General features: G+C 53.1%; 3 protein-coding genes across 3 annotated transcripts; 1 reads left to right on the top strand and 2 right to left on the bottom strand.

Annotated features, from left to right (window-relative positions):
- Positions 1 to 548: 548 nt before the first annotated feature.
- RLI1 (Fe-S cluster-binding ribosome biosynthesis protein) lies at positions 549 to 3,049 on the bottom strand (the record flags this gene model as incomplete). The annotated part of the gene is made up of 10 exons (XM_076637449.1): positions 549 to 708; positions 797 to 877; positions 973 to 1,033; positions 1,122 to 1,232; positions 1,343 to 1,503; positions 1,631 to 1,684; positions 1,801 to 2,131; positions 2,232 to 2,443; positions 2,553 to 2,863; positions 2,942 to 3,049. Coding segments are annotated over 10 exons (1,590 nt in total), but the record flags the coding sequence as incomplete, so codon positions are not given.
- Positions 3,050 to 5,690: 2,641 nt separating this feature from the next.
- On the top strand, positions 5,691 to 10,963 carry BDY24DRAFT_416037 (OPT-domain-containing protein; the record flags this gene model as incomplete). The annotated part of the gene is made up of 32 exons (XM_076643536.1): positions 5,691 to 5,816; positions 5,906 to 5,959; positions 6,037 to 6,124; positions 6,207 to 6,311; positions 6,392 to 6,449; positions 6,540 to 6,596; positions 6,711 to 6,908; positions 6,972 to 7,006; positions 7,083 to 7,151; positions 7,238 to 7,330; positions 7,442 to 7,510; positions 7,627 to 7,658; positions 7,745 to 7,773; positions 7,875 to 7,960; positions 8,041 to 8,105; positions 8,184 to 8,304; positions 8,405 to 8,441; positions 8,516 to 8,622; positions 8,697 to 8,820; positions 8,922 to 9,004; positions 9,087 to 9,164; positions 9,241 to 9,333; positions 9,402 to 9,468; positions 9,556 to 9,634; positions 9,708 to 9,837; positions 9,931 to 9,993; positions 10,096 to 10,125; positions 10,201 to 10,286; positions 10,407 to 10,521; positions 10,599 to 10,628; positions 10,701 to 10,811; positions 10,896 to 10,963. The coding sequence occupies 32 exons, from the start codon at positions 5,691 to 5,693 to the stop codon at positions 10,961 to 10,963; spliced, it is 2,586 nt and encodes an 861-aa protein (XP_076495824.1).
- Positions 10,964 to 11,288: 325 nt separating this feature from the next.
- On the bottom strand, positions 11,289 to 12,278 carry BDY24DRAFT_416036 (uncharacterized protein; the record flags this gene model as incomplete). Its single annotated transcript, XM_076643535.1, has 3 exons — positions 11,289 to 11,314; positions 11,542 to 12,050; positions 12,145 to 12,278. 3 exons carry the CDS (start codon positions 12,276 to 12,278, stop codon positions 11,289 to 11,291), a joined length of 669 nt encoding a protein of 222 aa, XP_076495823.1.
- Positions 12,279 to 12,313: the final 35 nt, after the last annotated feature.

Genomic DNA, 12,313 nt, shown 5'->3' with positions numbered 1-12,313 from the left:
TTGAGCTCGTCCTCCTCCCTGCCTCCCATCCTCCTCAAGGGACTTTCCCTTCGCCCTCCCCCCCCCCCCCCCCCCCCTGCTTCTAGTACTTCTCCCATTGGATCCCAGTATGCTCGAGGAGATTCTCTCAAAGAAGAGGAAGTCAAAGCTCACCTCGGTCGTATAGTTCGTGCTCGTCGTCGTTTGGAAGGAGCTCACTCAAAGCTCGAGGCCCGAGGGTCGGTTCGTCGAAACGGGCCGCAGGCCTGCTCATCCCCGAAGGTTTTTATCTCGCTGTTCGGTTCCGGTTTCTCTTCAATGATAACGAGAGCTCTGTACCTATAGTTCAAGCTCGAAGAAGAGGCACGAAACGAACACTCCGTCCCTTAGGTCCCCTCCCCTCCCCTCCACCCCTTCTCTCTCTCTGTGCTGGTCTCGTCTCGTGTCTAGGTGATGGTTTCAAAATTATAGGATATAACACTCCTCCTCCCTTCCCCCCACTGCCCAGCTGAAAGAAAATCGTCGAGATCTCCTTCCCTCCCCAAACCGCCCCCTTAGAATCGAGTAATCTAATCTCCCAAGAAGCTGTTTCGAACGAAAGGTGGGCCAAACGTCAGCGTTCGTTCAAGTCCTCGTTCTCTTCTTCTCCAGGAGAGTAAAACGTACAAGTAGTGGTTCTTCGACTTCTGCTCCTTGTCCTTCAGCGAGTCCAGCTTGTTGATTCGAGGTCTGGAGAAGAGCGCGAAGGGCCGAGGGCCGGTCAGTCTCGTTTCGAGTTCGAGGATGAGAGGAAGATCCTTGGGAAGCTGGGACTCACCGGAAGTTCGTAGGATCACGTCGGAAAGTAACCTCGAGCGAGGCCAAGAACTTGTTCATTCCTCCGAGGAGGGTTTCGGGACTGAGAGGGAAGGGGAAAGGGAGGCGAGGAAGATCAGCTTCGGCAGCTCTCGTCTTCGAGAGTTGACTGAAGGAAGAGGGGAGGGATCGACTCACGTTCCAGCAGTAGCCTCCACCGAGGGCTCTCCGGTGTAAACGATGACTCGATCGGCGAGGTCTGAGGAGGAAAAGGGGGGGAAGGAGGAGGTTGAGTCAGGGACGAGCTTCGAGCGAACGAGAAGCGGATGATGAGAGCAGAAACTCACAAGTCGACATGATGAAATCGTGCTCTACGATGAAAGCAGTCTTCTTGGCGTGAAGGATAAATCGCTTGATGACCTTAGCGGCGATGATACGCTGTTCCGAATCGAGGTAAGCTGGAAAGAAGAAGAGAAGAGACGAAAACGCGTCGAGAAGTCAGCTTCGGGGTTTTGTTATCCACTTCTTCGTACCTCCCACAGCAGCATGGCAGAGTGAGAACACTCACCAGAAGGCTCGTCGATCAGGTAGATATCCGCTGGCACTCCGAGAGCCAAACAGATGGCGACTCGCTGCAGCTCTCCTCCGGAAAGGGTCTTGACGTCCTGGTCGATGATGTTCTCGAGGTTCATGGGCTTGATGACGTCCGATTGGAACTGGGGAAGCATGCTGTAGATGATGATCGAGGTGACGAGGAAAGAAAGTGAGGGAAGGGAGAGGAGGAAAGGAGAGGAGAGGACGCGTCAGATTCAACGCGTTTCGACCCCACGACGAGCAGAACGGAACGTTCACTCACAAAGCTCCCTTGATCCTCTTGATGAGCAACATCCTCACAGATCCATCGAACTTCCTGGAAAGAGAGAAACGGAGGACCCGAGTTCGTCAGTTCGAGCTCGTTTGACGCGACGAGATCTCCTCCGCATGCCCCCGTCCCCAACCCTAAACCGGGAAAGCAGGGAAACTCACGGGGAAAGCATCTGAGGCTTCATCGACACCTTGAACTTCTGCTCGTGGGCAGGGTCGTCGGGCATCTCCTTTCCAGCCAACAGCTTGACGAGGGTCGTCTTTCCGGTTCCGTTCTCTCCGAGCATGACGATGATCTCCGAGTCGGTGAACTTTCCAGCGTGGACGTTGAGCTTGAAGCCTCCCATAGTCTTGGTCATCGTTGGGTACGAGAACTTCCGCGACTTGGGGGTCGAGACGTCGTCGGCGGTTTCCGAGATCTTGAACGTGAGGGATTCGGTTCGGAATCGCAAGTTCTCGGTAGGGATGACTCCGTCGAGGAAGATGTTGATTCCTGGTAGCGATGAGAAGTGGCAGTCAGTACGACAGATAGAAGGAGGGACGCGAGGAGCTCAAGTTGAGCTCGAAGACGAAGGGACGAAGAGGGGACTGACCTTCACGAACCGAGAAGGGCATGGTAACGACTCCGTAAGCCGAAGGAGTACCGTAGAGAACACAGACGTAGTCGGACAGGTAGTCGAGAACCGACAGATCGTGCTCGACGGCGATAACGAAGGAGGTGGGGGTGGTGAGGGATCGAATGACTCGAGCGGCGTTGAGACGTTGCTTGACATCGAGGTAGGAGGAAGGCTCGTCGAACATGTAGCTGGAGGAGTTAAGAATCGATGGAAGTCACAAGTCAGCTCTCTCTCTTTGCTCCAGTTCTCCAGCAGCAGCTCAAGGGGTCGAAGGAAGGGAAGAGAGACGAGACTCACACGTCCGCGTTCTGAATCGCGGTCAAAGCAATGGCGAACCTCTGCAACTCTCCTCCCGAGAGCTTGGTCACACTCCTCTCCATGACCTGGTTGAGATCCAGGTTGTCGAGCAGGTACTGCATGTTCTCGAGCTCCTTCTTGCCGTTGAGCATCTCGGAGACGGTCCGCTCTCCCTTGATGGCTCGAGGGATGTGGTCGACGTACTGAGGCTTGATGAGAGCCTTGAGGTTGTCCTCGAGGACCTTGGTGAAGTAGTTCTGAAGTTCGGATCCTCGGAAGTACTTGAGGATCTCAGCCCAGTCGGGGGGGTTCTGAGGGAAAAGAAAAGGAAGGAGAAGAGAGCGTGAGCTCGAACGCGGAGGGAGCTGGTTTCGAGAGAGCTCGCTCACATCGTATCGCCCGAGGTTGGGCTTCATCTTTCCAGCGAGGATCTTCAAGGCCGTGGACTTTCCGATACCGTTGGTTCCGACGAGACCGAGAACCTGGCCTGGACGAGGAGTCGGCAGACGATGCAGCTTGAACGAGTTGGCAGTGTATCGATGGGTGACTTGGGATTCGAGGTTGGTGGGAAGGTTGATGATGGTGATGGCTTCGAAGGGGCATCTAGGAGGAGATAACAGAGCGTCGAGTCAGCATCGAGGGATGAGAAGGTCGAGTTGGGGGTTGATTGAGAAGGGAAAAAGAGAACGAGAGGAGAGGTTGAAAGTTCCTCCCTTCACGTTCCTTGAGCTCGCTTCTTCCTCCCTCTTCCTTCCCTTCGAGCCTGTCCACCGACCCTGCCCTCTCCTTCGTATATGTATATGCATACACCCTTCCATCCTTGCCAGAGCTTCTTCATCCACCCCATAGAAGGCTTATCCTTCTCGACGTCACCGAATCAAAAGAGAGAGAGAGAAGGGACTCACTTTCTCGAGCAAATACCACAACCGATACAGAGATCCTCCGAGATGAAAGCGACCTTGTCCGTAGACAGAACCTCGATACACAGCTTTCCCATCTTGACTACAGGACATGACCTGGAAGAGAAGAGGGGGAGCGAAGGTCAGTTCAAAGTCGAGCTCGCAAAGAGCGGATTGGACGAGGACGGACTTCTTGCACTCCTGACGACACCTAGGAGAGAGAAGAAGAAGAAGATGTATGAGCTCGTTGTCAAGGAGAGAGTCTATAGAAGCTGGATATATGAAACTCACTTCTTGGGCTTGCACTTGTCCTGGTTCACGAGAGCGATACGAGTGAGCTTGTCCGACATTTTTGAGAGGGAGGTGGAGAGGGGAGAGGTTGGGAGGGGGCTGCTGCTGATTCGCTTCCGGTATAGGTTTCTCGACTGAGGGGAGAAGGCGGAAGGAGAAAGAGGAAGAGGTGGGTGGAAGTGGGCCTTTTGAGGGTTTGTTGGGGTTGGGAGAGAGAAGAGAGGTAGAGGAAGGGAGAACAAAAGGACTTCGAGCTCCCCTGGCCCTCCTCCTCCGCAGACGATCCAGGGCTCCTTTCAACAAGCTCTGATACGCTCCCTTTTTTTTACGACCAACGATCAACCTTCTTAAATCGAAGAGAGCAGAAGAAGAGAGTGGAAGGGCTGCCTTGTGAAGGACGTCCCTTCTCTGGTCTCCTCAGCAAACGAGGACAGCTCAAACATCCTCAGCCCTCGAGCTCACCAAATCCCTCCCTCCTCCCCCCCTCCCTCCCTCCCTCCTCGTCTTCCACCTCGTCTTCTTCTCAAGCCACCGTTGAGTCAACTACCAAGCAGACTCGTTTCTGCTCGAGATCTTGTTGAATCGAGCTCTCAGCCTCAGGAGGGACAAACCACTCGAAGAAGCCCGACCGAGCTGACCTTTGTTCTTCCCTTCTTCTCTCTCTCTCTTCGTCTTCCCAAATTTCATAGGCATGCCACTATCCCTATATCTCTAATGAAATTTAAACGGGCGGTTCCATCGCTATGGTCGAATCAACGAAGGAATCAAAGTCGAAGTAGGAGATCCTGGTGAGCTCATTCCTCCTCGTCCCCACTCCGACACGACGCGGTTAAGATATCGAGGAGATGCAGGGAGAAGGAGCAGATGAGCGTATCAGCGTGGGTCGCAAAACGGACGCTCTTTCTGCTTATTTGTACTGACCCTTCGTTCTCTCGTTTTGATGCAGCAGGAGATGGATCTGCCATCGACGTTCGTTCTGAGAGTTCCCTGTTTTCGACCTCCTCCTCTCTTTCGCCCTCCTTCGTGCCTACGACTTATCAGGATCAAATCTTCAACCTCTGCATATCGACACTCGTGACACCCTACCTACCCACACTGTACACTCCTCTAGACCATGCTGCTACACTCCTCTCTGACTTGGCGAATCCCTCTCTATCGAGGTGGGAGAGCGCTCTCTCTTGCTCTTTCAACTCTCTCGCGCCTTCCCTCCGAGTCTTCCCTCCGTCTTCGTCCGTCTTATCTCTCCAAATCGATGATGGTCGATCCAGTACATCCTTGGAAATCCACCTCGTGTGTACGCTTCCAAGGCATACGAAGCAGCATGGTCCGTTGAAGGATGAGAAGAGAGCAGCATGGCGACGGGTTTCTTCTTGTTGCTCGTGGGTCCCTCTGGTGAAGCTGTCCTCTTATCTCGACTTCCCTCGGTACCTGATGCGATCGACCTGGAATTCTCGGTGAGCTCATTCTCCCTCCCTCCGATCTCCTCAGTCCGTTCGAGCGAACCTGACGCGTCGTCTCTACCGTCTTTTTGCTGCCATCTTCGATTCAGGGAAGGGAAGCGGAAGCGGAATTTCGGTGAGAGGAAGGAGAAGGGCTGATTCCCTGTGTCTTGATCTCCTCCAAAAAAAAAAGGGCCTAGCAGCAACAAGCGCCTCCGAGAGGCCTTTCTTTCTCCTTGGCTTTCCTCTTTCTCGCTCTCTTTCCCCCCTCTCCTCTGCCTCGCATGGGTCCGATCTTTGAGCTGATGTACGACCCATGCGCTCTTCTGTTCCTTGGGACGTAGAGGATCGTATGGACTCTCACTTCGTAGGAGATAACACGACTCCTTGGGCGTTCAGGCTCAGTTTGAGGCCGATAGCTCTCTGAACAAGTCGTTTCGTGATCTCTTCTTGCTTCCCTCCCCTCAACCGCCTCCTCTTCACCTCCTCCGCTCCCTTCCCTCTTCGCGATGTCGGATGTCAAGAAGGATGAACACAAAGACTCAGCCGTGGTTAACGTGCTTCACACAGATGCCTCTCGTGAATACCCTATCGACGACAAGCACGACTTTGATCTTGACGGAACTCCTCGAGACGTGAGTGTTTCTCTGTCTTCCTTCCTTGCTTCCTTACTTCCTTCCTGAGCTCAGCTGACATCATCCCTCGTTTTTCCTTTTTCTTCCAGGGTGAGGTCCACAAGAGAGCTATCGAATCGGATCTCGTCGTTCTCTCTCAGGATGTGAGTTTATGAAGTCGAAACGCGACTGTCGGTGAAAGTCGAAGCTCACGCCGTCTCTCTTCCTTCCTTCCTTCTAGGTCGACGCTGTCTACGATCGAGCTATCCTTTTGAGCACTGATGAGGTTACCGAGATCCTCGAGGCTGCTTGGATGGAGCATCATGATGGTGAGTCCTCGTTCCGCGTCGAAGCTTGTGTCGATGGAATCTCACCCGCTCTCGCTCTCTTCTCTCCCTTTGCCCTCTATAGATCCCAACTTCCCCGCCGCCGTTCGAGCCAAGATCGAGTACTTCCTCAGTGGTGACGCTTCTACTCTCGAGAACTACGATCTCTTGCTTGAGGAGATGAAGATTGGTGAGTCTGACTTTTGACCCGTCGTCCCTTCAACCCAAGCCGACGCTGAACCTTTCCTTCCTTTCCCTTGACTTCTTCAGAGGCTGGATTGATTCGATTTTCGTCTCCCTACCCTGAGGTTCGAGCTGTCGTCGCTTGGTGAGTCTCGTCTCGTCTTCGTCCTTCGTTCAGAGCCGCGTCTCGTCGATCTCGAAGCTGATCCCCAACCTCCCTTTTCTCTTTTTCCAGCGTCGACGACTTCGACATGCCTGCTTCCACCTTCCGAGTCTGGTTTATGGGAACCTTGTGAGTACAGTTCTGACGTCTTCCTTCCCTGTTCTTGGGCGCAGTTTCGTTTCGAGCTTCTTTCTGACTCTGCGACGCGTCTCTCGTCCTCTCCCTCCTCCCCTACCGCCTCAGCTGGTGTGGATTGGGAACATTCATCAATCAGTTCTTTTCCATAAGGCAACCAGCATTTCAATTAACGGTAAACGAAGTACAACTACTCTCGTACCCCTTCGGAAAACTTCTCGAGCGATTCCTCCCCACCAAGCGATTCCCTCTGTTCGGATACTCTGCCACCCTCAACCCTGGACCCTTCAACGAGAAGGAGCACATGTGAGCTCATCCACAGCTCATTTTTTTCCATGTCTCTCGCTGACTCTTCTTCTTCTCCTACAGGCTTCTCACGATCATGGCCAACGTCGGAATGTTCGGTGAGTAGAACGCGTCGTCGAGAGAGACGAAGAAACAAGTCTGACCCTTCTCGCTTTCCTCTTCCCTCTCTTGCAGCTCCCTACACCATGAACGTCCTCATCGTTCAGCAGCTTCCCATCTTCTACGATCAAGCTTGGTCCGCAGGTGCGTAGTACAGTACAGGTGCAACGAAGACGAGACGCCGAGACAAGTCGCTTATTCTCTCCTCCTCTTCGCCTTTTTTCGCACAGACTTCGGATACCAGATCCTCACTGGACTCTCGATTCAATTGATTGGAATGGGATTCGCTGGAATGTGCCGAAGATTCATCGTTTACCCTGAGCGTGAGTTCAAGACGAGACCCAAATGCGGAGATGGAACGAAACGAAAGCTGACCTTCTCTCTTCCCTCTATCCTTCCTCGTCTTTTCACTCTCCTGTCATCTCTTCTTATAGACTGCATCTGGCTCCTCAATTTGGCTACAATCGCTCTCAACAAGTCCTTCCACGACTCGACCAACGTCGGTGAGTCACTGGCGTCGTCTCTTTCTTTCCAGTCTGCCACTCGAGATCTTAGCCCCTCCCTGCGCTGTCTCTCATACCCATCCGTGAATTCACTTCCTCCTTCTGGCTTTCTCCAGTTGCCAACGGATGGAAGATCAGTCGAATGAAGGTTCGTCGACGGTAGCTCTCGACGCTTCTTTTCTTCTTTCGACGAAAGCTGATCACTCTCTCTCCTTCATCTCTTACGGCTTACAGTTCTTCCTGATCGCATTTTGCGCCATGTTGTACGTCGACTGCCTTCTTGCGGCAGCGAAAGGAAGGACGGGAACGAGAACAAAGCTGGGACGACGCTCGACTGACACTCAATTCTTCTCCTTCTCTCCAGCGTCTACTTCTGGTTCCCCGGAGGATTGTTTGAGGCCATGTCCTACTTCAACTGGATTACCTGGATTGCTCCTAAGTCTGTCATCGGTTCGTCTGCAGCTCTCGTTTCTCGCCTTCGCTCGGCTCCCGCTCACGCTCACTTCCCTTCGATTTCCTCTCCTGTTCAGTTATGGCCATCTTCGGTCAGATCAGTGGACTGGGATTCAACCCTATCCCCACCTTCGATTGGAACGTGAGTCCCGGCCGCTGGGCATCGTTTTCACTCGCTCACAAACTGACTCTGTTCCTTCCTCGTTTCTCGCTCTTTCAGATCTTCTACGGATCGACGGTCATGGTCCTCCCCTTCTTCTCCACGTTCAACCAGTTCCTCGGAACCCTCATTGCTGCTCCCATCATCCTCGGGTTCTGGTACGGTAACGTCTGGGACACGGGTCAGTCATCGAGTCATCTAGATTTCGAGCCGCAAGCGACGCGTCTCCCTCGACTTCCACTGCGTTCGCTGACTGCTTGCTTCCCCCGCCTGATATCCAGGATACTTCCCGATGGTCAGCAACCGAATCTTTGCCAAGTGAGTCTGGGATATCTGTGCTACCATCAGAGACAACAAGCCCTCCGCTGACTTGCGTCTCTTCCCTTTCGCAGCACTGGAGCTCGGTACAACGTGTCCATGATTCTCACCGACGACAAGCAGCTCGATCACGCCAAGTACTCCGCCTACTCCGAGCCCTACATGGCCGCTTCCAACTTGGGTGAGTCTTCTTGTTGCTCGATCACGGCGAGACGAACGTCCGCTGATCTTCGTCCTTTTTCCTCCCTCGTCCAGTCCTCTACGGAGCTTTCTTCGCTCTCTACTCCGCCACTATCGCTCACACCATCCTCTACCACCGAAAGGAGATCTCCAACGGATTCAAGCTCGCTTACAAGTCCATCCGAGCTGGAGAGAAGGGGTGAGTTCGGCGGAAGCGACAGACGAGCACGGTACGACCTCGCGACGAGGGAAGATGCTCGCTCACTTCTTTACTCTTTCCCTGTGTTTTCCTGCATCCAGCACTGCCTCTTTCAAAGACTACCACTCTCAAGCCATGTCTAAATACGCTGAGGTACCCGAGTGGGCTTACTTGATCTTGACTGGTGAGTTTCTTTCTTTCGTCTTCGACGAGCTTCAATATCTTCTTCTCAGTCGCTTACAATCTCTTCGCCTTTTCTGCCGTAGTCTTCGCCGTCGTCATAGGATGCATTGCGCTCACGGTTTACCCCACCAACTCGTCGGTTTCGTGCATCTTCTTCGGAAGTGAGTCGTTTCTCTTTCTCTCGACGCGTCGAAGCCTCGCTGACCTCTCCGTTGGTTTCTCCATCGTTTCTTTCAGTCTTTCTATGCATAATTTTGGTCATTCCTCTCGGTATAATCACTGCTATTACTGGTGTTCAAGTTACTCTCAACGTCTTTGCAGAGTTTATCGGTGAGCCGAGGGAAAGCGCGGCCGAGGGAACGAGAACGAGAACTGACTCTTCCTTTCTCCTTTTTCAGGTGGAGTCATCTACCCCGAGAACGCCCTAGCAATGAATTACTTCAAGTCCTACGGAGTGATGACGACGTGCGTGCCTGCTTCTCGTTTGACTGCTCACTTCCTGGCCGCCTCCGTTCGCTGACTTCGCCCTCTCTTTCTTCTTCCAACCTCCAGTATGAACGCCCTTGCCTTCGCCCAAGACCTGAAGTTGGCTCACTACCTCAAGATCGGACAGAGGTACACGTTCGCTGTTGTGAGTCCTCGAGACCGTAGATTGTCTCTCCCGTACGCGTTCTGAACCTCCTTCGCTTCCGCCCCATTTTCAGCAAGTCTACGGAGCTGTCATCGCTTGCTTCATCTCGACCGCTATCCTCAACTGGCAGATGACCATCCCAGAGGTCTGCGAGGTTCAGCAGAAGGATCACTTCATTTGTAACGGAGAAAACACGTTCTTCAGTGAGTCCTCCTTCGTCGACCTTGACTCGACTCCACCTACTTCCCTCAACTCACTCAAACTGACTTTCTTGATCTCCTATCTTTCCATTTTAGCCGCTACCGTCTTCTGGGGAACTCTCGGTCCCAAGCGAGTCTTCGGAGCTGGAGGAATTTACAGTGAGTTCGACGGGGAGACAGAGAGAGAGAGAGAGGGAAAGGATCGAAGCGAGACGGAAGCAAAACAAAGCGCTGATCCTGTGATTTCTCCCTTGTATTCAGCCGGACTGATGTATTGCTTCTTGATGGGAGGTGAGTCAAGCGGGTTGGGCACAAGAGCGAAGAGACGAATCGAAACTGACCTCTTCGAATCTTTCCCTTTCGTAGCTGTCGCCCCTATCCCCTTCTACTTCATGGCTAAGAAGTGGCCCACCTCCGTTCTCGCCAAGACTCACGTCCCTGTCATCATCTACGTGAGTTTGAATCGTTCCAAGGGAGAAGACGACGACGCGACGCGCCTCTTGACTGACCACTCTTTCTCTCTCCTTCCTTCGCTTCTTTTGTTTCCTTCTATCCAATTCCATTCCATACAGGGCATGCTGACATATGGACCGTACAGTACCATGGCGAACGTCTGGCCTGGCGTCGTCGTCGGATACTTCTTCCAAGTTTACATCAAGAAGCGTTACCTTGCTTGGTGGTCGAAGTGTGAGTCGATTGTCTTCCCTGCCCTCCTGTATCTCTTCGACCTCGCACTAACTTCATCTCGATCGTTACATCAACAGACAACTACGTCCTCGCGACTGCTTTCGGTGGTGAGTCCTAGACCGCTCCCTTCAAGAAGAAATGAGAATCGAGTTGACCTCCCGTCCGCCCCTTCGTTTCAGCCGCCATCCCTCTCTGCGGAATCTTCCTCTTCGTCGCTCTCTTCAACACCGGCCTTCAACCCGTCTGGTGGGGTAATTCTATCCTATATGACGGATGCGACGCGGCCGGATGTGAGTCTTCGCTTTCTTGTTCCTCTCCTTTTCTTCGACTCGTCACTGACTTTCATGCTCTTCCCCTCCCCCTCCCCCTTCCAGGTCGACGACTCGAGGTTCCCGAAATTGGTTACATCGGTGAGGCTCCAGGATCCGGAGCTTGGGACTAAACGACTTCGACGACGACGCGATGGGTTCGAGGGTTTCATTTCTTCCTTTTTCTCTTCACGCTTCTCCACTCTTCTCTTCACGTAGTACGACCTTTTATTGTAGCTCGCCCGTTCGAGCCTTTCTCTTCTAGTTTTCTTCTTCAGTTCGATGTTTATGGGATTCTGCACACGATGAAGAAGAGGGGAGGCCAAGAAGGTGTGAAAGTCGAGCTCGTCGCGTCGAACCGATTTGAGATCTCTTTGCAGGATCTAGGAGGAATCGAGGTTCTGGGGAAAGGAGCGTATACTGAGGTGCGAAAGCTTACGTGATTATTTACGAAAGGTGCTAGATGTAGAGGCCGAAAACCAAAGCTTTTGACGAAAAACGAAAGAAGGAGAGAGGCGTTCTGATCTCCCAGCGAGTAGAGTAAGGTATTTTCTAGCGACAAAGAAGTGAGGGGAAGGGATAAACATATTACAATCAGAGAAGAGCTAAACACGCGCAACACTCCTCCCCTTCGGAATCGTCTCCCAACCCCCGTCGCGTCCTTCTCCGCCGTCCCCCTCCTCCTCCCTCCCGCCCTCCTCCCACTCGCCACCAAACTCAAACTGATCCTGACCATCGACGTCCCGAGGGAAGCCCCCGTCGGTCACTTTGACGTTCGATAAATTATCCGACAAAGTCTCGACGTTGGAGATCGTCCGAGCGAAGGAAGTCAACGACGTCGACGCGAAGTAATCGTCGAGGAGACCCTTGTCCGACTCTGACCGTGAGAGGTTGAGGACGGAGAAGGATGATCTTGAGTCGGATGATGTCCCGTTGGTGGTGGAAGAGGATGGGGAGGTGGAGAAGAAAGCAGGGACGGCGAATGGATGAAGGAGGAGGAGGTTCGGTTGGTGACACGACGAAGGGGAAGATGGTTGTCCGATTTTGGGATCGAAGGTATGGAGGGCCGAGTAGGATGCGAAGACAGGGGTTGGAGTGGTAGGCCCAGAGAGAGGTAGGTCTGTCGAGGAAGTGATGTGAGATGATTTGGAGATTGAGCGAGGGAAGAGAGGGAAGCGATCTTGGGTTGGAGTGAGAGGCGAAGAGCAAGAGTGGGCGAGGCTTGAGATCAAGGGACAGAGGAAAGTCGGGTGTAAGTCTCAGCAATGTATTAAGGAGGAGGGACGGGTGGGAAAAAAAATCTCGAAGAACTCACCAATCAAGACCTCGAGCTTCAGCCGATGTCGCGTCCTCTCCTTCCTCCTCCTCCTCCTCCTGAATCGACCATCGCTTGACTTCCATGACCTCGTCAGCCAGCTCCAGTAAAGTGATTTGACGTTCGGGATCCATTTGGAAGATGCGTAGAAAGAGAAGGGTCGCTTCCG

This window comes from Mrakia frigida (genome assembly GCF_051309035.1).
Source record: "Mrakia frigida strain ATCC 22029 unplaced genomic scaffold BDY24scaffold_19, whole genome shotgun sequence".
NCBI classification, from domain to species: domain Eukaryota; kingdom Fungi; phylum Basidiomycota; class Tremellomycetes; order Cystofilobasidiales; family Mrakiaceae; genus Mrakia; species Mrakia frigida.
This window is presented reverse-complemented; position numbering and strand designations above follow the sequence as displayed.